The sequence below is a fragment of the Danio rerio genome, chromosome 2 (genome assembly GCF_049306965.1).
Source record: "Danio rerio strain Tuebingen ecotype United States chromosome 2, GRCz12tu, whole genome shotgun sequence".
NCBI classification, from domain to species: Eukaryota; Metazoa; Chordata; class Actinopteri; order Cypriniformes; family Danionidae; genus Danio; species Danio rerio.
This window is the reverse complement of record NC_133177.1, coordinates 28910812-28937852: the sequence shown is the minus strand read 5'-3', so window position 1 is coordinate 28937852 and position 27041 is coordinate 28910812. Positions and strand designations below refer to the sequence as shown.

At 34.2% G+C, this 27041-nt stretch overlaps 1 protein-coding gene across 2 annotated transcripts in view; it reads right to left on the bottom strand.

Annotated features, from left to right (window-relative positions):
* The window catches only part of pld1a (phospholipase D1a), a 71641-nt gene that overhangs the window by 30924 nt on the left and 13676 nt on the right, over positions 1 to 27041 (bottom strand). For both annotated transcript variants that reach the window (XR_012387576.1, NM_001160095.1), the window contains exons 3-14: positions 23377 to 23546; positions 23164 to 23306; positions 15328 to 15442; positions 10696 to 10761; positions 10301 to 10359; positions 8339 to 8431; positions 7839 to 7991; positions 7595 to 7744; positions 5296 to 5379; positions 2194 to 2275; positions 529 to 639; positions 265 to 456 (exon numbers count right to left, since the gene is read on the bottom strand). Coding sequence is in view for 1 of the 2 variants with exons in the window: in NM_001160095.1 (NP_001153567.1) it covers positions 265 to 456; positions 529 to 639; positions 2194 to 2275; positions 5296 to 5379; positions 7595 to 7744; positions 7839 to 7991; positions 8339 to 8431; positions 10301 to 10359; positions 10696 to 10761; positions 15328 to 15442; positions 23164 to 23306; positions 23377 to 23546 (1418 nt within the window). In the remaining variant the exon portion in view is untranslated. The remainder of the gene's footprint in view (positions 1 to 264; positions 457 to 528; positions 640 to 2193; positions 2276 to 5295; positions 5380 to 7594; positions 7745 to 7838; positions 7992 to 8338; positions 8432 to 10300; positions 10360 to 10695; positions 10762 to 15327; positions 15443 to 23163; positions 23307 to 23376; positions 23547 to 27041) is intronic.

Sequence of the window (27041 nt, the reverse complement as noted above, 5' to 3'; positions counted from 1 at the left end):
TTTGTAAGTTTGAAATGCTAGACAATACCATATATTGGAATACTTTTTCCACTCCAAATGTATTAATATGAATGGGTTTATTTTCAGTTAAACATTCTGGCTTTTCCCATATACCTATCATCGAAAGGATGTCTGAAGTTACCTTTTTCATAGCTTAACCAAGGGTTACATTTTCACTCTGACCCGTTTGTGGCTAAAAAGTTTTTTTTTTGTGTGTGTGTGTTTGTGATTTGCTAATACAAATAGAAGGTCCATCATACAAACCTGCTCTATGGCTTGAGCAACAGATCGTGTTACACTTCCCACATCTGTCAGCCGGTGCTCACGGTCATCCCAGCGGCCATAAGCCAGGTCAATTCCACCAACAAAAGCAACTGACTGGTCAATCACTACAATCTTTTCATGATGTGCCCATAAGTAGACGGAGGAGGACACGTGATCAGGGTGTCTCATCACCTGTTAAGAAAGAGAAATAGTTATAGTTGTGTGACGTAAAATGTGGGAAAGTAAATGTGGTACAGGACTTACTTTAATGTTTGGATGAAGATGCATTAGTGTTTTTTTGCTGTATTCACTGTTGATGCCGAGTGCCAGCTCCACTTCCTTATACAACATAACAAAGATCCTCACTCCTTGTTGCTACAAGCAAATATATACACAAGTTAAGCTGAGAAAACATTTTAATAAACAAATGAAGTAAAAATAACAACAACATTCATTAAATTAAAAAATCTATTGTATTACAAGTACGTTTTGAGTAAAATGTTTATGTTTGGTTACATAAATTATTGATAACATGTCGGCAAAATTTCAAAGAAAAATATTACCGCTAAGAGCATTTCTTTGCAGAAAATGAAAATAGACCAGTATAAACCATAAAATAACACTGCACACACTGCACACTTTAAGAAAATGGAATATTGTACGAGTCCCCTACAGTTAAACAATTGAGTTTTACCATTATTGAATCTGATCAACCAATGTCCGGCTCTGATGGGAGCACTTTTAGCTTAGTTTAGCATAGATCATTAAATCCAATTTGAATATTAGCATCTCGTTCAAAAAATGACTTTAGAAAATATTCCTATTAATACAGGGAAGATTAAATTCACGAAAGTTAGCCAATTTTCAGGCACTGCATAATATGATGTCTTCTGCTCCAGCCAAGGTACAGCAACAAAGTTCCTTGATTATTATGCTGGAATGAGAGTATTGTTCGTAGCCATATCAGTCTAGAAATTAGCAACTTTTCATTTTCAGCCTGTCTTTGTACATGAAGTAACTACAGAAGAGCCATGCTTAACGCATATAATTGTATTTCTATATTTACAAGCATAAAGTTAAAATCAGAATTATTATCCCCCTGTTTATTTTTTCCCCGATTTCTGTTTAACGAAGAGAACATTTTTTTCAACACATTTCTAAACCTAATAGTTTTAATAACTCATCTCTAATAACTGATTTATTTTATCTTTGTCATGATAACAGTACATAATATTTGACTAGATATTTTTCAAGACACTTCTGTACAGCTTAAAGTGACATTTAAAGGCTTAACCAGGTTAATTAGGTTAACTAGGCAGGTTAAGGTAATTATAGGCAAGTTATTGTATAACAATGGTTTGTTCTGTAGACTATCGAAAAAAATAGCTTAAAGGGGCTAATAATTTTGACCTTAAAATAGTTCTTTTTAAAAATTAAAAACTGTTTTTATTCTAGCTGAAATGAAACAAATAAGACCTTTTCCAGAAGAAAAAAATATCAGACATGCTGTAAAAAATCCTTGCTCTGTTAAACATAATTTGGGAAATGTTTAAAAAAAGAAAAAAGAAATCAAAAGGGGGCTAAGAATTCTGACTTCTTGACGTATTTTCAATAACTATGGTCTGAAACATGGGATATTTTATATTGTCCTAAACTTGTCATTTTCTTCAAATAAATAAAATAAATGTGTTTAAAAGTTTTTGTTTTGTTTTTTTTTCTGGCACAAAGGCAGAAAATTCTATCATTAATATGAGATCACAGAATTAGCAAATAATAATGACCTAAACAATTTTAATGAACAAAATCCAATCCCGCTCAACATTTTGTCTAGTTTGAGAGGTTTGTGAGATACTAAACATATTTTCATGCCAGCTTGAACATTATAAGCCCACTGTAGCAAAAGAAATGAATACTATGCAGAAGACTTACAGCCTTGCGTTTCAAAATGCAGTCGAGCCTCCAGCGATTGCCTTCCACCACAGGCCTCTTCAGAAAGATCTCAGGGCTCAGCCTGCACATTACAAACACAAACATATGGCATATTTTATGACATGACTTGCTCAGGACAAGAGATTTAACCCAAAAATTTTATTTCTGTCATCATTTCTCACCCCTAATTGATCTAAATCTGTTTAAGCTTCTTTCTTTTGTTGAACACAAAATATCTGAAGAATGTTGGCAAACTGTAGCCATTATTTTCCCTTTGTATTTTTAAATTAATGTTATTTGCTACCAGATTTCAACATTCTTCAAAATATCTTTTTATGTATCTAACAGAAAAAACCCATAAATGTTTGCAACTACATGAGGGAAATTAATTTTAAATTTTTGAGTGACCTACTGTAAACTTTAAATTAATTTTATTGGTCTTATTGCACACATTATAATAAGTAGACATCAAGTGTTTAAGGAAGGTGACCAATTAATAGTCTATAATTATTTTTAGGTCTAAATTTTGATTTTAAATGATGTTAATAAAATGGTATTCTTGTTGACTTGACTTAAACCTTTGATATTTCAAGTTCTTTAAGTACAACAACATTAGAAAACATGTGTCTAACCTTCTTTAAACACCCACTCTTTCAGACACAGAGAGGATCAGACCATTGAGTCTATTCCAGGAGTGGTATTTTTGAAGTAAGGAGGGCTGACGCATGAAACTCAACTCCAGGGAAGAGAGATACTGGTGTGTGTGTGTAACTTTGTGTAATGAACACCTCCCAATCTGAGCCCCTGATCCTCTGCCACATTCTGCATGCATACGAGAAACACCACTCCAGTGCATTACCAGACAAAAGAGAAATGAACACAAAAGACTAACATGCCAGATGAGAGTACCTTTCACATTCACGCATGGTGATTATTAATCCAGTTGGGCTTTTTGGTCAGTGTCTGGCTTTTGTACTGGTGCACTTAGTTGAGCTGCACTTCATTTGCACTAAACAAAAAGTGATCCACTAGAGTAGACTGTCCTGCTCTACATTTACACTAGCCTTTAGAACATTTTGCCCATTTTTTTTTTTTTTTTTTGTAAATTAATACTTATTCTAAAATGACAAATTAAAAAGATTGAAAGTAACAGAAAAAAACATTTATTTATATTTTTAATGGGGTTTTCACCTTATTATGATAGGACAGTAGAGATTTCAGACAGGAAAGCACTCGGAGCAGAAGAGGGGAAGTATCAGCAAAGGACCTCAAGCCGGGAATCAAACTCAGGTCGCTGTGAGCATGTCTGTGCTATATGTCGGCACACAGTACCACTAGGCTATTGGCGCCAGTAAAAACATTTATAAAGCAAATAAACAATATTTTTTTTCCAACTATAAAGTCAATGGGTACCAGCAACAATGCATCATTTTAAAAAATATCTTCTTTTGTGTTCAACAAAAGAATGTCACTCAAATAGGCCTCTAGAGAATATACAGCGCCATTGATGCGATCCAAGACCTGGAAAGAAATGATGCCAAGGTACCCATAATCCTGGTCCAGGCCAAATCCTGAGCTGACACTTTAGTGGACCAGGAGGAGTGAAGAGTTTGAGACTGATTCCTGAAAGTCAGGAAAACGAGTCTTCGTATTGATCTCATGGGCCAGCCTAATCACCCACCGGTGACCTACTCACATCTGCAGTTCTTCACGATGGATTTCCAGTGGTCTCCAGCCTTGAGTGCCTTGACTGCAGTTCTGCACAGGAAGTTTGGCAAGAGGAGAAATGGTCGTGCTCAACGGAGCATGTTTTTTTTTCCCTTCACTTTTGTCAATCGGTGAAGTTTTGTTCCTCTCCACTGTTGCCACTGGCTTGTTTGGTTTGGGACTTATGAAGCTGCGCATCGATGGATTTGCTCTTCAGTGTTTGGACTTTCAGCAGTGAAGTTTAAACCACACTGAACTGAACTGAACTTCAACCCGGAAACTGGACTGACACATTTTTAATTTGCTAGAACTTCTAATGTTAAGCTGCTCTGACACAATCTACATTGTAAAATAAACATGAATTGAATTCAATTAAATTTTGTGTTTAACAGGAAAAAAAACTCAAAGGTTTAAAACCACATGAGACACACTTCATGTTAGGGTGAACTATCCTTTAAGCAACATATTAGAATGACTCCTGATGAATCATAATACATCAAAGACTCTGACTGATGAAAATCTACTTTGTAGCAAAAGATAATAAAATATATTTACCAGTTTGATGCACAAATGGTTTGGCAAGTGTATAATTAATTATAAAATCTCTAAATGTAAATCTCTAGGCTGTTTAAAAGACTAATCTTTTGTAAATTTGCTACCGAGTAGTTAATACATATTTCATATTTTCATCTCAAATAAATGAGCCACATGAAACATGATTGAAAATACTATGTTTTGAAAAACATTGGAAAGTGGTAGTCATTGACTTTTATAGTATTTGGGTTTCTCACTATGGAAGTCATAGATTCCCAGTTTCCAACAATTTTCAAAATATCTTCTTTTTCATTATGCTTCACATAAATGAGCAATTTTATGTGGCTTATTTATGTAAAACATGATTGAAAAAAAAGATATTTTGAAAAATGTTAGAAACTTGTAATCATTAACTTTATCGCAGAAAAACATATTTATGTTATAAAAGTCAGTGGTTACATGTTTCAGGTTACAGAACTTTTTCAAAAAACATCTATAGTTCAACAGAAGAAAAATCCCCAAACAGGTTTGTGATAAGCGAAGGGTGAGTAAATGATGGCAGAATTTTCAGTTTTGGGTGAAATATCCCTTTAAACAACTGAAATAATACAAGTTGTCTTGGATTTCCCCATTATCACTAATATACACCCAAAACTATATGTAAGCCTTTTATAGTTTGATTTTCCAGAACTATGTAAACACTGGGACTCTGTGGAGACATCCAAACATTGCTCTGTTTGTTGAAGCAATCTGTCCAACCCATGATAGCAACATTGGCTCACCCAATAGTGTGAACTGGGCTGAGACTATCTGTCTGCCTGAACATGTTTTCTTGCTGAAGAATAAACACTGAGCACATACCACCAGTCTGTGATGAAGATCTCCTCTTTGGCCTCCTCTAGGGCATTTGCAACATCTTCCATGTAGGTTTTGCCATTAACATACCTGTAAAATCAAAAGTATTTAAATGGATGGTTTAAAAAAATAATAACACAAATCTATTTACCTCTCATGTCATTCCAAATCTATATTTTGTACATATAATAGACATACAAAACAAACATGCAAAAACCTTAACTTAAAACTTAAGCTACTTTCATTAACAACAAATCCAACCAAACAACCAAACAAACAAAAAGTAAAATAAAAAAGCAAGACAAAAAAAAAAAAAAAACGAAAAACATACATCTAAATGTCTTCTTTTAGGGCGCATGTCCACTGAAGATTTTTTCCCCAGTGGAGCATTATTTTTTCCATTGTTCTCAATAGAATAGCGTTTTTTTTTTTTTTTTTATAATAACAGCGTAGCAAAGTTCTAAAGCTTGTGTTTTATGCAAAGTGCTGAGCATTTGGAATTTTAAACTGCTCTAACATTTGAATCGCTCTCAGCTGAGTGTTTTTAAAGGGATCGATGGCATTTTAAGCTGCGCGAAATCACTTCAGTGGACCTTAAGTCCCATAAAATACAGTTAGTCATACAGGTTTAAAACAACGTGATAATAAAACATTTTATCTTCTTAGCCAGTTACAATCATGAATAGTGTGCTCTCAATGCATTATGAAACATATAAATGTGATTGTTTAGCTTGAAAAATGTAAATGTAATAATATATTTTTTAAAATAAAAATATAAGCAAATTTTACATTTTAAATTCAGAAAAGGTCAAAAATTCATAATGGGCGAAGCAGTGGCGCAGTAGGTAGTGCTGTCGCCTCACAGCAAGAAGGTCGCTGGGTTGCTGGTTCGAGCCTCGGCTCAGTTGGCGTTTCTGTGTGGAGTTTGCATGTTCTCCGTGCGTTCGCGTAGGTTTCCTCCAGGAGCTCCAGTTTCCCCCACAGTGCAAAGACATGCGGTACAGGTGAATTGGGTAGGCTAAATTGTTCGTAGTGTATGAATGTGTGTTTGTGGATGTTTCCCAGAGATGGGTTGCAGCTGGAAGGGCATCCGCTGCGTAAAAACTTGCTGGATAAGTTAGCGGTTCATTCCGCTGTGGCGACCCCGGATTAATAAAGGGACTAAGCCGACAAGAAAATGAAAGAATAAATGAAAAATTCATAATTAATTTTTTCTATATTTTATATTCATGACATGCTTTTGTCTGCTTTCATGTACATAACAACTTTTTATTTTCTTTCTATGACATTAGTTATGTGTGAATTTTTACATCAATCAAAAGATATAAATCATATTCAATCATTCATTCATTCAATTCATACAATTTATTAGGCGTCCCCACAGCAGTATGAACCGCCAACCTATCCAGCATACTGTATGTTTTTCAACAGCGGATGCCCTTCCAGCTGCAACCTAGTACTGGGAAACACCCATACACACTCATACACACAAGTACACTACACCCAATTTAGTTTATTCAATTCACCTATAGCACATGTCTTTGGACCATGGGGGAAACTGAAGTACCCAGAAGAAACCCACGCCAACATGGGAAGAACATGCAAACTCCACACAGTAACGCTAATTAACCCATCTGGGGCTGGAACCAGTGATCTTCTTGCTGTGAGGCGACAGCGACTGAACCACCGTGTCGCCCGTAAAAATCATATATCAGTAAAAAGCATTTTGACTATTAAGCATGGTAATCTTTTTGACAAATATGTTGTGTAATACTAATTATTAATATATTTTTCTTTACGTTTTTTCTCTGTTCCATTACTAAATTAGCAATGACTTATGAGTTGACCCTATAATGCTAAAAAGTTATTTTCTGTATTCTTCAGATACTCAATTTATTCATATGACCATTTAGTTTTCAAATGAAATCCAGACACACCAGAAAACTGTCACCCTGATTAAGGCATCTTTTGCTGAAAAGAGTAGGTGCGATGAACAATATTGCTGTTTTTTTAAAATGATAGCCATGTTAATAAAGGCTTTTTAATAATTTTTCACTTACTTTTTGAGTGCTTGGACTTATGATTTTGTTGTTTATCTTAATGAATCCCTTATCCAAGCATATTAATTACCTCTGAAGCATTTTTATTTAATTCTGGATTTGTCTATGGTCTTAAATTTACACTACATAGTTATAACAGCCATCTCTAAACATCTGCTCAAGCTTATCACAGTTATTTATCAATCATTTTGATGAGCCCAAAACACCAATTTCTCAACCTAAAGACCACTTTAGATCAAATATACCATTTAGAGGGTATGTTCTCCTCCTCCCTGGCAAAGGATCCGAATCTGTGGGTCCTCAAAAAAGCCTTGCCATGTTTCCTCACAAAGCTTTCAATGGCCTGCCCCCACCAGCGGGCATGTCTGTAACTAGTGAATTTCAGCACTAGTTTCCTGTACAAAACACACACATAAATACCAAACTAACAAGCACATTTATTACTGACATGGTGTGACATGATCAAGTGTCATGACTAAATGAACACACCTAGACAGGTTTTCTATCCTCACTCCATGCTTCGTCTCTGTTTGTTTGGAGTCCATTTTGATGCTAAACTCATTGTCCACCAGTAGGACAAATGAAATGGCACCAGTGTCCGGCTTCATATACAGCAAAAAAGAGTCCTTCACAATAAGCCACCTATAAAAAAAAAAAATCATAATTAGACAAGTCACAGCCTGGCCTAAAGTAAGCTTCTCTAAAGCACTGTTATACAGGGAGCAGTGGAAAGCAGTGATACAGTGTCAGTATGATCAGAGAATTGAAGTAGCCTGGTATCAGTGGAGCAGAGATAAACAGACAAAAAAAAGGCATGTAGCAAGTGCCCGTTCCATCAGAGTGGTGCATTTTCACAGATAACACTGCTTTAAAGAGCTTTTTTACAAATGTTAAAGCTCAAAGTGAAAATGCTTGAATGCATATCATCAGTTCATGCTGTTTCCGTGATTGATTTGACAATTGATTTTGTATTTTATGGTAAAGAATACCTCTTAGACCAGCGGTAGCAGACTTCATTGTGGCCACAGCAGTTCATGCCCGGGATACGATGACCTCCTGACCGCTTATAAACTATGCCTTCTCTGGAAGATAGAGGTTTGTAGTATTAAAGGATGAATCACATGAAACGCATCCCTGTTTGTGTCACATTTCAGTGAGGTGATGGATTATGTGTTGCGTAAAAATGTGTACATTTTAAGAAAGTCATGTTTGTCATTGCCACATTTTTATGACACATATGTCTCCTCCCAAATTCTGAGTGTTTTATACATTACAGAGAAATATGTCATATTACTATAATGCTGATTATAATTCCAAAAAAATATCATGGTACATTTCATGTCATATAGTAAATAACTATAGTATGATTATGAGAATCTGTTGAAATTACAAAGAATTCAGAAAAACAATTAAACGCATTGTGGTAACAATGGGGAGTTTTTTGTGATTAATGTCCCTAACTGTTGCTTAACAGTAGCTAAAAGTTATGATCACAACTGAAAACAAGTATATAAAATATCAGGTTCAATTTAATATTAATAGCTCCCTAAATAAATAAATTTAGATTTATTTTATGCTAGTTGTTTTCAAACCTAATGACTTCAAGACTCCCATAACCAAAGACGATGTTTAAAGGGCCCCAAAAATATTTCATATTTTATAAATATACATATTGAAATATTTACAAAAAAATATAAATCTGCTGACAAATCCTTCATTTTAAAGATTCAAGACACCCTGGAAAAGTTTTCTTGAGATTTTAACAGATTTGTGTGTGTTCATCATCAGTTAGGACAATGTTAGCACCTGTCAGCTTCAATTGTGGGGAAAACAGGATCATTTTGAGCTTTTGTCAGCTAATTTCATCTTTCGAGTTTAAAACAATTTTTGGGGCGGGATCAAAATCGGTTGAGGTAGTGCGAATCTGCTAGTGGAGTAATGACGTGTCGGTTTCTCATTATTATTCATAGCTGCGTTTTCTTATCCTATGAGAAGACCCTGCCACTTAATTATTCATGAGAGCTTGTGCTTTCCGAAGGTAAGGCAGGCCTGCCAAGCTGTGAGACCCAATGACTGGGTGAGACCACAGCACAGGTCGTTTGTGTTTGTTTTCATGATCCACAGGGTTTGCTGCATGTTTTTCCCCCTGATGCTGTCAAGGCCGATACAGCAAAGCTGTTTGTGTGCAGCAAGCATTTTTGTCAGGAGAGCTATACAAGAATTGGGGATTGGCAGACTTTGTCTTTTATTAGTTGAGTTTGTTACCATTTAAACACATCGCCAGTATTCTTGCTGATGTTTGCCTGTTTAAAATCTTCCTGATTACTGGCAAGGCTAATGGTTGGAATAGACAGGGCAAGAGACCTGCTGCACTGCTATCCACTGTGTTTGCATTCAGACCCGGGGATTGAGGAGGAGAGAAGTCCTCCTCATTTATAGTGTTTATATAAATGATGTAACAAATTGTGATTATGTGTATATGAAATGACAAATGTAGCCGGACATTAAATTACTTACTGTTTATGTCTGTGTATGTTAACTTTGTAAAACTATAAAATCATGCATCTAATGGTTTGTTTCTCAGTTTATAAGCCAACTGACAACATTCTTTCAACTCCTCCTCTTTTTCCCGTTTTGCCGGCCACACCAACTCCTCCCTCTGCTTGCAAAATTCCACACCCATCTAGGAGCACTTTGGGAAAATATTATCAGGTAGACTTGATCCAAAAGATCATGGCTTTCTAATTCTAAAAGTGGCAATATAAAGTTACAATTTTCTTATACTGTATATTTTTATATACTATAAGCTCCCTATAGTATATTGTTCTCTTTACTCCTGGCTGAGAGCCACAATTCTATAAAATGTACTTCACCATACAATTAAAAAGACATTCTATATATGAGCATGAGCCAATAATAAAATAATAAAGCAAAAAAAATTGTGTCCTCACAATCCTTTTGGGCCCAAGTCCTGAATGAAGGACAACTGGCTCACATCAATAAACTCCATCTGCAAATGAGAAACAATTCAGCTTAAAACCAGCGAGAAAGAGATGCAGCCTCAATTAAAAGAAGTTACACTAAATCCTCAGCCATATTGACCCTCTGAGGGAATTAAGAGGGAAAAGAGGGAACGAAAGAAGGAATTTGAGGGAGAAAAAGAGAGAATTTACGGATGTCCTTGATTAAAGCTGCTGGAATAGAACTGAAGAGCAAGAAAGAGAGCGAGAGACTCAAGACACACAGTTTCTATCAGCAATATTGATCGTCACTCTGCTGCTTCATTAAAGATAACTCAACATGTGCTCTATCAGGGCCTGAACTCTATAACCAAGTGTGAGCTTACCGTTGCGTAGTATTTTCTATACATCGCCATCTTCAGCAGCTTGTTTAGATAGTCCTCCAGTTGTTTCTGTAAAAGGAAAATGCATGTGCTAGTCAGTTTTAAATGTCTGATACTGTGGCACTGGCACTATAAGATAACCGTAAAGCTCAAAAAATAAAAATGCCATTTAAAATGTCCTGAATAGCTTTTGGTGATAACGCTTCAATCTTTTGATAAACATCAGCATTAAATGTCAGCATAATTTCAACTTTTTAAACAGCAATGGCGAGTCGTTTCCTTAAAGCTGAATAGCTCTAGAGTTGTCGAATCTGTCGCGGTGTTCGAAATCATTCACTTGTACACTAATTCATTAATCCCTATGTAGAGCACGAGTTAAAGGGAGAGTTTAACTAAAAATAAATACTTACTTTTAATTGTTCCAAAATGAGCAGGAAACCTGTGACCATTGAGTTCCACAGCATTGAGTTCTGACTATGGAAGTCAATGGTTACAGGATTTCAGCTTTCTTTTGAATATCTGCTTTAGTATTCAACAGAAGAAACTTATAAAAGTTTGGAGTCCCTTGAGAGTGAGTGAGTAGTGAGTACATTTTCATTTATTCTGTGAACTATCCTTTTAAATGCACTTTATCAATAATGAGCTAATGCATTTAATTTATGGATTTGGACACTGATGTGTCACACCTCATCTGTCAGAGCCTGAGCTTCATTGAAAAAATTTTATCATGTACATTTGTCTCATAAGCAGCAAACTTTCTGAATAACAGTAATGTTTATTTGGTAATTACACAAACACTGCCATTTAACAGATTGAAAACACTAAGATTTGATCATGTTTTAAAAGGTGCTAATTCTGCTTACCAAGGCTGCATTTATTCAATCATTTTTTTTTCTTAAAAATTCTTATTGAATGTAGTTTCAAGCTTAATTGTGATCAGTTTATATTGGTTACTAATTAAAATGACTAATACTGATTCCAGCAAAGTATATGTACACACATACGCATACACTCACAGGCCACTTTATTAGGTACACCCGTTCAACTGCTCGTTACTTAAATTTCTAATCAGCCAATGACATGGCAGCAACTCAATGCATTTAGACATGTCGACATGCTCAAGATGATCTGCTGCAGTTCAAACCAAGCATCAAAATGGGGAAGAAAGGTGATTTAAGTGATTTTGAATGGTTGTTGATGCCAGACGAGCACAATCAATTGCACAATCAATTAATCAATACAATTCACACAGGCTCACCAAAATTGGACAAAAGAAGATTGGAAAAACATTGCCTGGTCTGAGGAGTCTTGACTTCTTCTGCGACTTCCGGATATCAGGGTCAGAATTTGGCGTCAACAATATGAAAGCATGGATCAATCCTGCTTTGTATCAACACTTTAGGCTAGTGGATGTGGTGTAATGGTGTGGGGGATATTTTCTTGGGAGACTTTGGACCCACTAGTATGAATTGAGCGCTGTGTCAATGCCACAGTCTACCAGAGTATTGTTGCTGACCATGTCACTCCCTTTATGACCTCCCTTTGTAACCATCTTCTGATGGTTACTTCCAGCATGATACCATGCCATGGCATGAAGCGCAAATCATTTCAGACTGGTTTCTTAAACATGACAATGAGTTCACTGTACTCAAATGGACTCCACAGTCACCAGTTCTTAATCCAATAGAGCACCTTTGGGATGTGGCGGACAGGAGATTCCCATCATAGATATGCAGCCGACAAATCTGCAACAACTGCGTGATGCCATCACATCAATATAGACCAAAATTTCCAGTAACTTGGCAGTTCTGAAGGCAAAAGTGGGTCCAACCCGGTACTAGAAAGATGTACTTAATAAAGTGGCCAAGCAATTGTTCTAATAAGGAAAAGAAAATTAAAGTTCCACAGCACTCATTCTCTTTATAATTCATAATTTATTCTAGATGCTGTGATTAAGGCTATAAACGATCCGCCTCACATGTGAAAGGCTCCTGACATCGGAGCTCATGCAAAGAGAAATTGTAAAACATAATTACAAGTTTACAAGTGTGAATCAGGCTAAAGTAAGAAGATAAAGAACACTGGCTAGTTATGTATTTGCTAAAAAAATAGGGTAATTTTTTAAGAGTGTACACTTTTAAGAGTGTAATAATAACTGCGATTTTGGGTAAAAGATTTTAAGCACAGGATATGTACTGTAGTATAAAAGTTTTTCACCCCTGTCTCTCCACTGGAATTTGCGTTTGGAAAAAATGATTTAAAGTCATCTGACTTATTTTTTTTTTAAGTGGGTTGTGCTTCAGTACAGCTTCTTGGCAAGATTGAATGTGTGATCAAACTAAGCAGATCTGGCCCTATACACATCCCACCCGGCATATATATATATAAAAAAATGTCATCTAACATCTGACATGTCATATCTGCTGCTTTTTGATCTTACCAAATCAAAATGCAAGTATTTTTAAATAAATCATGCTGTTGACATTTAGATCTATGAGTTGCTTAGTCAGATCAGACCCAACACTGCAAATTAGCTAGCTACCTGAGCAACTGAAATGTCTTAGATGTTCTAAAAAAATCATCTCTGTGTCAAACTTGCATCCCGCCAGATTTCAGAGTTCTCGCCAACTCTTGAAAGCCATGCAGATATTTACTCTCATTTCAGTACAGGCTCTGTTGTGTTCCCGTTTTTGACTGCAGGCTCCCTGTAGTTTGAGGTGTACTGGTTCTGGCAACAAGTGATTCCCCAATGACTGCTGTTTAGACCGCTTTAAAATTTAATGCAGCTAGAATGTTTCAGTGCGTTTACTTTTGTCTGATAAAATGGAGGAAACTCTTTGCCATTTTCCATCTTTTTAGGCCAAACTGATAGAAGTGAAGCTACATTTGAAATTGTACTTGGTCTACATTTATTAGTAAACTTGCAACACATCAAATGTTGTGCCTCAGTCAAAAACGTAAAAAAATAATAATAATAATAAAAAACTGAGTACACTTTGTCATTTCTATCTCCAAGAACTTTTTGGAAGGAGTCAAAAATAAATAAATAAATAAAAAATCAACAATGTCAGCTTACAATTGTCAAGTGCCACACGTTTATAGAAATGTCTCCTTGTAAATAAAACTAAATCACAGAACTGCATCCTCAACAAACCCCACGTGGTACCCAGGCTTATTTGCACACGGAAAATGAACTAAAGTGACAATTGCCATTGCAATTGGACCAAAGGACTTTACATTATTACATAAAATTATTACATAATATATATATTTATGAATCAGGGTAAAGAATGCAGAGAGTTTTGAACACTGATGTCAAATACTTTTATGCATCTATGTGATTTATATTATCGACATTTCTCAATATTGCACTACACATTAATTCTTTTATTAGCAAATGTTATTATAAAGTAAGAATTTGAATACGAAAACTTAGCATTATATCAAATTATTATTTTTCTATTATGTTCAATTAAGCTGCATGCCATAAAGTTGACAAGTTGTATGCTGTAATGTTAATACAAACATAAATGTATTGGAATATTTAATAAATAATAAAACATTAAAATAATAAACTTATCTTCTCTCCTCTATTAGATTGCTAATATTTACGCAAATAAATGTAAGATTTGTGTTATATAATTTAAAGGAATGCATATTTAGAGCAATACAGCATAGGAAAATGTTTCTTAATATTATTATAAAACATGATTAAACTTATAAAACATCAGTTATGATAAAAGTATATCAGCACAAAAAGGTTTTCATTAAACTTAATTTATTTTTGTTTATATACACAAGCATGCATATGATACAATCAATCAGTAGTTTCTGAACAGAAACATATAATGTTGTTAAAACAGCATTTTCTGCTCAGAAAGGCAGCATCTATTTGATACAAATTATTTGATAAAAACAGTATAATTAGTGATTTTTTTTTTACTTTAAATTTAATCTAAAAAATTGTCTAAATTTAACTGTCTTCTATTTAAACATGTAAAAAAAAGAATAATTATTAATATTTGAAACTGTTGCATACAACATGTACATTAAAAATAATATGTACTTTGTACAATATGTATGAATGAATGAATGGATGAACTAACCTATATAACTGTTGAGTGCATAAATAAAGGAAAAGTATAATCTAACACAAACCTAACTTTTTAATAATTATTGATTATTTTAGCTATTTAAATTTACTTTAAACATCTGAAATATTTCACCAAAAAATATATTTAGCATAAAGTGTTTTACAGCTTGAAGAATATACAATAATGTTCTAAAGTAAGATAATATACTTCTCTTTTTACAATATTTATATTTTACTACTTTTATACAATATTTAAATGCCACCTATATTCTGTTATTTATTAACCGTTTGATTAATCGTTGGGTTTTCTAAAGCACTTCCTTAAATATCTACAAAGTAAATAAAAAGTAATATACTACTGAAAAACATTTCTGTTCCCATACATGCATTAATATGACAATATGACAGATGTTACTGTATTCAAAGACCACTAAATCACATCACTGACAATACATGGGAAAGACCTGAGAACAAACACATATGCCAAGTGATATTCCAGATTACCTCACACTCATCCTATGATGTGATCAAGAGCGACTCACCCTTCGACTAGACACCTGCTCCTCTCTCGCCAGCTCTCCATCTCCACCTCCCCGGGGCAGAGCTGGCATCTGCCTCACCTCACTCCTCTTGATGCTTTTCCTTCTCTCTGTGTGGCTGAAAGAAGAAAGAGATAGGTTTCATTTTTTCTTTTTTTAGGTAGTGCATAATTTGCTGTAGAGTGCAAAGTTGCTGTTTGGCCATAAATAACATCTGCAAAATTAAAATGATCTAATTTTAGTGTAAAGTGAGATATTCTCTTTTACAGAACTTCCCTTTTTAAGGCCATTAACAAATGGTTGGTAGGAAGTACAATGAGTTTCTTCATGGGTTTGTGACATCACTGATGGTAAATTGTACATAAATGGTTAACCAAAAAAATATGACATTAAACAAATCAGAACACACTGGGCCAGAAAAACAATAAGAGCACATATCTTATTTCCGAGGCAGGGCCTTCTTAGAACCGAGAAAGCAACAGTCCATGTTTAGCAGAACGGAAAGAGTGGTGTAAAGTCAAATAAAAATTGTTACATTTTTTACCCTAAACTGTCACCTGACTTTTTTTTTGTTCATTTTAGACATGAATATGATTTGTTATATATGATATATGCATAAAATATAGGTTTTGTCAAGATAAGTATTGGTTCAGAATTCTTTTTATTACAAAAAATAACAATAAAAATCTATGAAATAAAATCAAAATAAAAAACTAAAAATAATGAAAAACAAATAAAAATGACACAGTCATCTATGTGTCTGCTAAAACAAACTTTGCCGGGCAGGTGAGCAACTGACTCAGGCTTTACAACATATTTCAAGATGGCTTAAGCGGTCTCATTTAACGTTAAATGTCAAGCAAACAGTTTCTACGTGCTTCTCCATAAGAAATATGCCTGAATAGGATATATTTGAAGTGCTGATTAAAAAAAAAGTGAGCAAATGAAAGTATCTTGGCATAACTCTAGACATGAATTTAAAATTTGATAGTCACGTTAAAAATTTGTGTAAGAAGTTCAAGCCAAGTCTAAACTGTATTTGTTTCATTAGAAGATGTTTAACTGCAAAATTATACATGCACTCAATGATATTCTTTAACTTGTCAAACTGCACTACATCATTTTCAAAAGCCTCTTTAACCACATTGTGCAATACTTTTTCATACAGTATGCACTTGTACACAGCACCTTATTACAATATACAATGTAATACTTTCTTGTACACATTTTTACACAGCACCTTATAACTTGTATATTTATACATGTACATGTATACATGTACATACAACTCAACATCCAGAGCTTTTTGTCTAATTGCATTCTGTTTAATGTTTGTAGTCTTTTCTCATATTTATTTTCCATGTTGTCACTTGTCACTTTACGTACACTGTAAGCTTCTGTAGCCAAAACAAATTCCTTGTGTGTAGAGCACACTTGCCAATTAAACCAATTCCAATTCTGATTCTGATTGAAGCCTATTGATTCAATATATAACCAAGCTATTAAAATTATGGACTTAAAGCCTATAACGATGGCATCGTTGTGAGTTTTTTTTTTTTTTTTTTTTTTGTAAACATAACCATTTTAGTTTTGATAGTTTTATTAAATTTATTTATCTTAAATTGGATTTTAAATGTTAAAATAATCATGTTCCGATGCTGTTTTCTGTTCTAATCAGTAGACATCAGACCTCTCACAGAATAACACGAGCAACTACCAAAGTGTAAGCCCACTTTTGGTCTTCTCTGTTAAGGAAACAAAATTGTAGAATGATTTATCTGTTAGCCTAAAATAAGAAAGTATTATAAATGTTTTTTGTAGTGTATACTTAAAAAGTAGTTTAAAAAAAGTAGCAGTGTTTACACAAATAGTCTATTAGTTTGTTTAATCATGCCGCCTATGCTTTTGCCTTACAGCAATTTTATGTAAAGAATTATAATGTTGTGTATATGGATGTATTTTATCATTCATTTTCATTTTATGTCAAGCCTTCCATGGGCAGGTGTTGAGAATTAGCAAGTCTGCCAAAAAGGCTTAAACAAATGCATTTGGTTGTCCAGAGTAATTGTGATGTCCATGTAAAACAAATAAATAAATCAATGAAAGAATGAATAAACAAACAAACAAATAATCAATCAATAAAAATGAACATACAATAAAAACAAATAAAATAAAACTAAAACTAAAAATAATAAAAATTAAGTAAAAAAAATAAATTAATTAAAAATAAATAAATAAACGAAATAAAAAAATAAAAAATAAAAACAAACAGAAATAAAATAAAATTAAATAGAAATAAAAATAACTTTTTTTCATTCATTCATTCATTCATTTTCTTTTCGGCTTAGTCCCTTTATTAATCTGGGGTTGCCACAGCGGAATGAACCGCCAATTAATCCAGCATATGTTTTATACAGTGGATGCCCTTCAATCCTTTTTTTTAAATATAATATAATATAATATAATATAATATAATATAATATAATATAATATAATATAATATAATATAATATAATCAAAAATAAAATAAACTTGCACTGCATGCAAACTTTTCATACATGAATAGAGCAAAACTTCACACCAGTGGGATAACAATAGCAAAGTTGTAAATGAATAACCATAAAATATGAACAAAGAAGGCAAAGAAAACACAAACAAAAGAGAATAGGTGTAAACTGAAGAAAGAGAAATGAGATACTTAGAGAAAAACTACTGAAAAAAGGAGTGTACAGGAAGTGGGAACTATTATAGGTTCTAGAAGAATGAGAAGAGAATGAACTGATGTGCCTCCTTTATTGTCACCTGCTATTAAAATCCCTCTTGGGTTATTGAATCATAAGTGATCAGCTGAGACACATCACGACTTACATGAGCGCTAAGATTTATCTCTAATGTATCTCCTGTGAGCACTTGAGACCAGGAGTGAATATCAAACAGCATTTTTCAGACCTTGAAAGGCACAGTGGGAAAAAAATAATACTTGAAGGGTCGTTCCAAATGAAAGTGAGCAAGCGAATACCTTCAGGAAGGGCACTTCTAAGGTATATTTATAGTGACTTCATGAAAGTAGTTTTGCCATTTTGAGTGACAACTTCAAATCACCTCACCAAACCTTTCCCAGAGAAATCTAAGATAATTGATTGAGACACCTGGGATTTAAAATGAAATTGAAAGTGGAATATTCTTCACAAACTGATAACTTGTTTTTTTTGTTGTTTTTTTTACGTTTGCTTCTCTTATTAGATGCCATGTTTATTGTATTTCTACATGATACAATATTAAAAGGACAGCTCACCCAGAAACGACAATTAGCTGTTACCTGACTCACTCTAAGGTTACTCGGATTAAATGTCAATGGGAAAGATTTTTAGATCAATTCAAGTGTTAAAAAGGCAGGTAACCCTGACACTTTAAGTAAAATAAACTTATATTCCTTCTTGCTGTGAGGTGATTGTGTGACCCACTGAGCCCAATATATATTAAAATAATATTAAAGTACAGGCAAAAAAGAATGAATAACGAGGTCTTCTTAGAGAATGAAAGAATGAGGTCTTACTACTGTATATGTAGGGAAAATGACCAACTTTACTAACTTTAACCAGGATAAGAATTACAGGGGTGCCCCTCAAAACATTAGGGAGTTTTTTGGGGGTATTTTGATAGTGGAAATTAGCCTATACTAATCTGTATCTAATGTAAATATATAAAATAATGTTCATATAAATATAAATTTGATCAATACAATGGTCCTTTCGACTGTGCCCAGCAGGCTACGCAAGAAAACTTTAATTTATCAAAATATCAAAATATCCAGCTCTATAGGCTGAAGACTCCAAAAGTGATTAAAGGATACTTTGTCTTGACAAATAGGTGTTTGTATCTTAATATAGGCTAAAATGAAGTCAAATTAGATTAAACAGTACAACAGTATGCTCAGTATGTCTTTTATAATCATCAGTTTATCAGGTCTGGGATGCAAACTTGTCACTATTTGCCAAAATTCACACACTGTAAAAATGCAGGGTTTCAAAAAAGTATTGCAAAATTGATTAAGATAACATAATAGTTTTTACAAATTTAAGTGGATTGAACATAAACAAATTAATTGTTCAAAAAAATAAATGTGTTGTTAAACTCATATTAAATAAGTAGCTTGAACAAGAAGCAAAAGTAATTATTAAGTGCAGTTTTACATGAAGAATACTGCAAGTTAACCATAAGAATGGCATGTCTGCTGAAATGGCCCATAAGAGGTTATTGTAGGAAAGAATACACTAATTATCTTTATCTGAAAATCTTTCTTCAAGCCTTTCAAGTTTTGATTAATAAATGACGTGTAATTGAATTAAATATACAGTGTAAATCTGGTTCACTTAAGCATGCATATTGTGCAAAGTACTAAACACAGGAGTAGTGTCAATAATAGTCAATGTATATTTGCACACTACTTTAATTTAAAGATTCAGCTAATAGTCCTGAGTGTATTTTCAGAAGATATAACAAATGTTATACTTTTTAAACAGATCAAAAAGGCCTCTTAGTGCCAGTAGCTTGCATTTGACAAAATCACCAAGGTTCTATGTTCATACTAAACTTAATACAACAAAACATTTAAATACCAGCACTCCAGATAAAATGGTAAAGGTTATAATATTAATACATATGAAAAATCTTTAACATTATTAAAAGTACATAGGCTACTGAGTGAGTTATGGTGGTTGGTTTGCACTGTTCTAACTTTCATTTTCAAACTGTTTGCCAGTTATTTTATTTTCATGATCTGAGGCGAAATATCTGCTGCAGCTTTCAAAAACTTATAGCTTTTTAAAACTCACACTGGTAGCTTTTAACACTGAATTAAGCATCATTGGCATAGTAGTTTATGCTGTTGTTCAGCCTTGACGTCATAGAAATAGAAACTGTTTCCAAAATAGAAAATTTAGCACATCCCTGTTGTGGAGGGTTAAGACAAAAACTCCAAACAGTTTGCGTGTTGCGACACCACGTCACTTGTAGTTTGGATTCAGTGAGAGAGTGAGTAAATCAACAGCAATTTTTCCATTTGTGGCTAAACTTTCTTTTTAACAATCAGAACATAAGTTGAAATAAGGATCAGGGTTGATTTAAAAATAAACATTTGCTAAATATATTAATAGAAAATAAATGATATATTTATATATATAGCGTTTAAGTCAGAACTATTAGTCCATCTGTATGCTTTTTTTACCCAATTTTTGTTTAATACATTTCTGTTAATTTTGTCATGATGACAAAACATAATATTTTACTAGGTATTTTATACTAGATACTAGTATTCAGCTTAACGTGCAATTTTCAGGCTTAACTAGGTTAAATTGGCTTAACTAGGTGAGTTACGTTAACTAGGTAAGTGGTTGTATAATGATGGTTTGTTCTGAAGACAATTAAAAAATATATTGCTAAACAGGGCTAATAATATTGACCCTGAGATCATTAAAACATTAAACACTGCTTTTATTCTAGCTGAAATAAAACAAATAAGACTTTTTCCAGAAGAAATAAACATTATAGGAAACACTGTGATATAACTGTTTTATAACAGTATATGTTAATTGTATATAGTTAACTGAATATAGTTAATTTCATAAACATTTCTATCTCTTCATTTATATTGTGTATGCATGTGTGCTGTCAGAATGATCTTTATGTGTAATGACAATACTTGTAGTAATTAGTTACACTCACAGGCAAATACACAACCGTAAGATCAATGCTGTCAGCTGAGGAAAACACATTAAACAGCACACGCATCTGACAGTAGGGCAAGCAATGTAAATTTATGATTAAGTTTGAAGCAGTGCATTTGTTTGTGCTTAAGGTGACTTGGAATGTGCATGAATCCAGCAGCAGCAGCAGCAGCAGCAGCTTAAGCTTCATTATTTTTCAGATTTGTTTGCAACCAAGTATTGTTCAATCCTAGGGAGAAAGTCTTGAGTTTAAAATTACATTCTGCCTGTGCCAAGAGCTTAGAGACAAATATCTCAAGCATGACTTTTGCTGATATATTATGAAAGTAATAAACCTACCGTACTCAAAATAAAGTGTTTTTTGTGTTGTTTTTCAAATGGCCACTGCACTGCCGTTAAAGCATTTGAGGTCTGTATTGTTTTTATATTTATAAAAGAAGCCTCACCAAGGCTTCGTTTATTAGTTGAATAATCTTAGAGAATTTTATGGAATATATAAATAAAAATAGAAAATATATAAATAATAAAATGTAAGAATAAAATAGAATATTACAACTTAAAATTGTATCATTCATTCATTCACTTTCCTTTGGCTTAATGTCTTTGCTTATTAGGGGTCGCCACAGAGGAAAGAACCGCTAACTTATTCAGAATATGTTTTACACAGTGGATACCCCTCCAGCTGCAACCCAGTACTGGGAAACATCCATACACACTTTTTCACACACATGACTCTACAGCCAGTTTAGCATATTATATTCACCTACATGTATAACGCATGTCTTTGGACTGTGAAGGCAACTGGAGCACCCGGAGGAAACCCACACAAACACAGGGAGAACATGTAAACTTCACAGGGTAATGCAAACTGACCCAGCAACCACTGAGCCCCTGAATTTTTTATTAAATCCAAATAATTTGTTGAAATTAAACTGTCAAATTGTGAAAAAGATAGAAATAATATAATACAATCATATATTTGAAAAAGGTTAACCATAAAACTAAACCTTTTTTGATTATTTATAAAACAAAGAAAAACAAAGCAAAATAAACTAAAATAGAATATAGATTTTTTAAATGTTTTATATTTTTAAATATTTTTTCAGAAAAAAATATTTATAATTTATTTTCCTTCAGTTTGACCATATTATCTAAATCAGTAGTTTCCAAAGTGGGGGTCGGGACCTCCTGGGGGTTGTGGGACAATGACGAGGGGTCACTTGGTGATTTCCAAAACCCAAAAAAGTTTTATTAAACTATTTACCATAATTTTTAACTATCTTCTGTAAGTTATGCTCATTAATCTAAACAACAAAAACAACATACAAATGAAAAGCCTTTAAATTTTTTCTTGGGGTGTTTAGATTAACCACACAGCAATAGCGTCAGTTGCAGTTTTAGACTGTTGCATTTTTGTGCTGTCAAAATGCTCATGTTTAAATATACCTATAGTTGTGTGTGCAACGTTTATATATTTGTAACCACCTTCAAGAAAAATGGGGATCAGGAGTCACTGACATTCTTATTTTGTTATTTGGCTGAAATGTTTAGGAACCTCGGATCTAAATTAATAATAACAACTTAAATAAAATAATAAAATGCACAACAAAACTGACAAAACTTCAAAATTAAAAGTAAAATTTTAAATGAATTAACAAAAAGTACAATAGTATATAATTTTTTTTTTTTAAATAACACTTTGCTATAGAAATATTTTGACTTTGCTGTTACTTTTACTCAATGAATAATTATATTATCTTAATGAATAAAATAAATTCATAAAAAAAAATGCTCTTTTTTTTTTAAACCCAAACGTTTGAACAGCAGTGTAAGAGTACGATGAAAAAGCTCTACAGCACATACTCTATATTCAAACTAAATTCACTCCAAATTTGCCCAAACATACAAATTATTTTACATGTATGGTCCACAATAAGACCACATACAGTAGTCAGCATTTAAAGTGGTTCAAAGCCTTTCATCAAAGTTGCCCTAAAACTACAAAACAACAACCCTTATTCTTGTCTTAGACCTTTTGATCGACTTCAAACATTGACTAATGTAGATCACTGATAGAGTTGTTTTTTTTTTTTCAGTATGAGAGGGGTCTGACCTGCGGGTGGGCAGTGGGATCCTCATGAGGGTCTTGTATTTCAGGAGCTCTCTGTGCAGCTCCATGAAGTGCTTCTCTTTTCTCTTCACTATCCAGGTGAAGTTCCCATGTTTGAGCTCTATCTTAAACACTGCTGGCATTGCCTGTGGACACAGCAGTGATGTGAGATCTGTGACATTGTTCAATCTGTTAAGCAGTGTTTACACCACAGACCTTAGACACGCTCCTGTGTTTGGAGAACTTGAAGCGGTCTTGAGTTCTGGTGAAGCGCTCCACATCCAGGATCTTGGCAGTAATTGGGAGAGAGGTCAGATAGACATGTGCTTCTGTGTCTTTAAAGCCAACTGTCCGGTAGATGGCAGAGAACCCAATACGGGACGCACCTGTGAGAAAACAACAGGGAGGAGTGAGGCATGTCTGTGGGGAATGCGAGCGCTTGTTTGTGACGTGCTTCATCATGTTACACAGCTGTCCTCATATCACTCCCTGTGACACACATCACTTTTAGTCTAGATGTCTTATCAGACACACACGTCCACCCTTTATAACTTATTGTTTGGAAAATCATTGCAAATCAAATTGTTTCACGAGTCAAGTCACTTTACAGTGCAAGCAAAAAAAAAATTCTGATCATATTTTACCTCCCCAAAACAAATTTTACCAATTCCAAACTACACTCAGTGGCCACTTTATTAGGTACACCTTAATAGTACAGGGATAGAAAACCTTTTGCATTTAGAACTACAGTACCTTAATCCTTTGTGGCACAGATTCAACAAGGTACTGGAATTATTCTTCAGAGATGTTGGTCCATATTGAGATGATAGCATCATGCAGTTACTGAAGATTTTTTGGCTGCCTGCACATCCATGATGCAAATATAAATGCGTTCCACCACATCCCAAAGGTGCTCTATTGGATTGTGTTCTGGTGACTGTGGAGGCCATTTGAGAACAGTGAACTCATTGTCATGTTTATGAAACTAGTGTGAGATGAATTGCACTTTATGACAGGCTGCGTTATTTTGCTGGAAGTAGCTATTAGATTATGGGTACACTGTGGTCATAAAGGGATGAACATAGTCAGCAACAATACTCAGGTAAGCTGTGGCGGTGACACGGTGCTCAATTGGTACTAATGAGCCCAAAATGTGAAAAGAAAATATGCCCCGCACCATTACACCACCACCAGACTGAATCGTTGATAAAAGGCAGGATGGATCCATTCTTTCATGTCTTTGATGCCAAATTCTAACGCGGCCATCCATATGTTGCAGTAGAAATCGAGACCCATCAGACCAGGAAACGTTTTTCCAATCGTCTATGTTCTGATATTGATGAGCCTGTGCAAATTGTAGCCTCAGTTACCTGTTCTTAGCTGGCAGGAGTGGCACCCGGTGTGGTCTTCTGCTGCAGCCTATCTGCTTCAAGGTTGGACATGTTGTGTGTTCAGATATGCTCTTCTGCATACCTTGGTTACTGTTGCCTTTCTATCAACTCGAACCAGTCTGGCCATTCTCCTCTGACCTCTGGCATCAACAAGGCATTTGCGCCCACAGAACTGCCGCTCACTGGATATTTTCTCTTTTTTGGAGCCATTCTTTGTAAATCCTTAAGATGGTTGTGTGTAAAAATCCAAGTAGATCAGCAGTTTCTGAAATACTCAAACCTGCCCGTCTTGCACCAACAACCATGCAACATTCAAAGTCACTTGGCTAATAATAAATTAGCGTTAACGAGCAGTTGGACAGGAGTATCTAAAAAGTGGCTGGTGAGTGTGTATATATATATTTATATGCTATATGCGTTTTCCCTACTACGAGTGTCAATGGTTACAGGTTTCAAAAGTTGTTGTATCTTCTTTATAGTTCAACTGATAGAATAAAAAGAAAATTAACTTGTTTGGAACAAGTCAAGGGTTAGTAAATTAAATGATGGCTTAATGTACATTTTTTGGTGAACTATCCCTTTAATAAGGAACGTTCAATTTTTAGAGTGGGTTGGAAGTGAAACACCCTAAAGGACCACAAAAAAGATGCAATACTACTGTACAGAAACTGCCCCCATTTCTAGAGAACTGCAGTAGTGCTGGATTCTCCACAAGCACACGATATCAGATTCTTTGAGACTTTGTACAGGTAAAGAATCCTGAAACATGACTTGTGCTTAGTAAGAATTATAAGCTGAAGTGTTAGAAAACCAAGTCTTTTGACATTTTAGGGTAGGTGACAGAGGAAACATCATCTCATTTTTTTTTGTTTGAAGAATTTCTGTTCCAGAATTTCTACAAAACAAAAGTGGTGTAATTTAGCTTAAGTCAGTTCAATGTGGAGTCAGTTAAGTTCAATGAAGGACTTAACCCACTTTAAGTGAAACTGAAGAATGAACGATGTGATGTAATTTTATACAAAGGCAGGTCAAAGCGACGTTTCTTTGGAGTTCATTTCAGGTGCTAGAAATAGACTGCCAAAGTAAACTTTCTGGAAAAGTTTACTGCGATTGGAAAACACCAAAAAATTAAACTTACTTGTTAATTTACTCAACCACAGGTCATGCAAGATGTAAGTTTTTATTTCTTCTGCAGAACATTAAAGAAAATATTTAGCTGAATACATAATTCTGGGTGATTCATATATTGCAGGTGTGTCAAGCTTTGTTCCTAAAGAGTTTAGATCCAACCTTGTTTCAACTTACTTATCTGTATGTTTCAAACAAGCCTAAAGGGCTCAATTATTTTGAAAAGGTGTGTTTTATTAGTTTTGTTAAGGTAAACTGTGCAAAGCTGTGGCCATTCAGGAACTAAGTTTGACACCTGCAATATAATAGGAGTGAATGCTGAAAGGTTGTTTTAAATTAAAAATGAACACATACAAACATGTCTAAATCAATAGCCATGGCTTCTGATGATACACTGAAGTTATGTGAAGAGAAACAATCAGCCTGTGTAAAACAAATATAACATCATTTACACTATTATTACCTTTAATAAACAACCTGGTCAAAACCTTCTTGGTGCATGTGCGACTGTAGTCTGTTGTAGTTCTGTTTCTTTAATGATGAAAGAGCCAGGGCGTGCATGTGGATTTGATTTTGGTTTGGTTTGATGACAGATGTTGGTGATTGTCATCAGCCCCATTCATAAAGGACTACAACTGACAACAGTTGCACATGCGCCAAGATCCTTTTGACAAACTATTTTTTTACCCCTATCAATAGCTTTACATGGGGGGAGCCATGAATATTGATCAGGAACCATGGCTATTGATTTGAATGTGTTTTTATGGGTTTATTTTTAAATCAGTAAAACCAATCACCATTCACTGCCATTATACGAAATCACAAGACCACATAAACAGCTAAAATCTTCTTTGATGGTACACTAAAGAAAAGATCCCCCACATCTTAGATGGCCTGTCAGGTAAGCAAATTAACCATTTTTGGGTGAACTATGCCTTTAATGCCCATTGGTCCATATTAATTGTGTGATCAGTGTGGCTCTGAGACCTTCTTAGACTTGGAAACTCATTTCATTTCTTCTTTTCAGTCCATCGAAGAGTGTGAATAAAAACAGCACATTAGCTGGAAGTTACTGAAGTATATTTCTAACTGAAAGCAACACCGACACATTTCACGCTGCAAACCATTTTTTGACAAAATGTTTAAAATATGTTGCTCTAGAAAACGTTTCACTGCATGTTTCATGCATCAAATCCACTGGAGGGCGCTGTCTACATTTTTGCTAAACTGAAATATATGTATAAATATACAGTATATGTTCCGTGGAACAATTGGCATCAGGTTGCACAATAAATGATTAATTATTTCCGTTTTATTTATTATCTGAGTCTGAATGATCTTTTTTTTTTTTAAATGACCGTA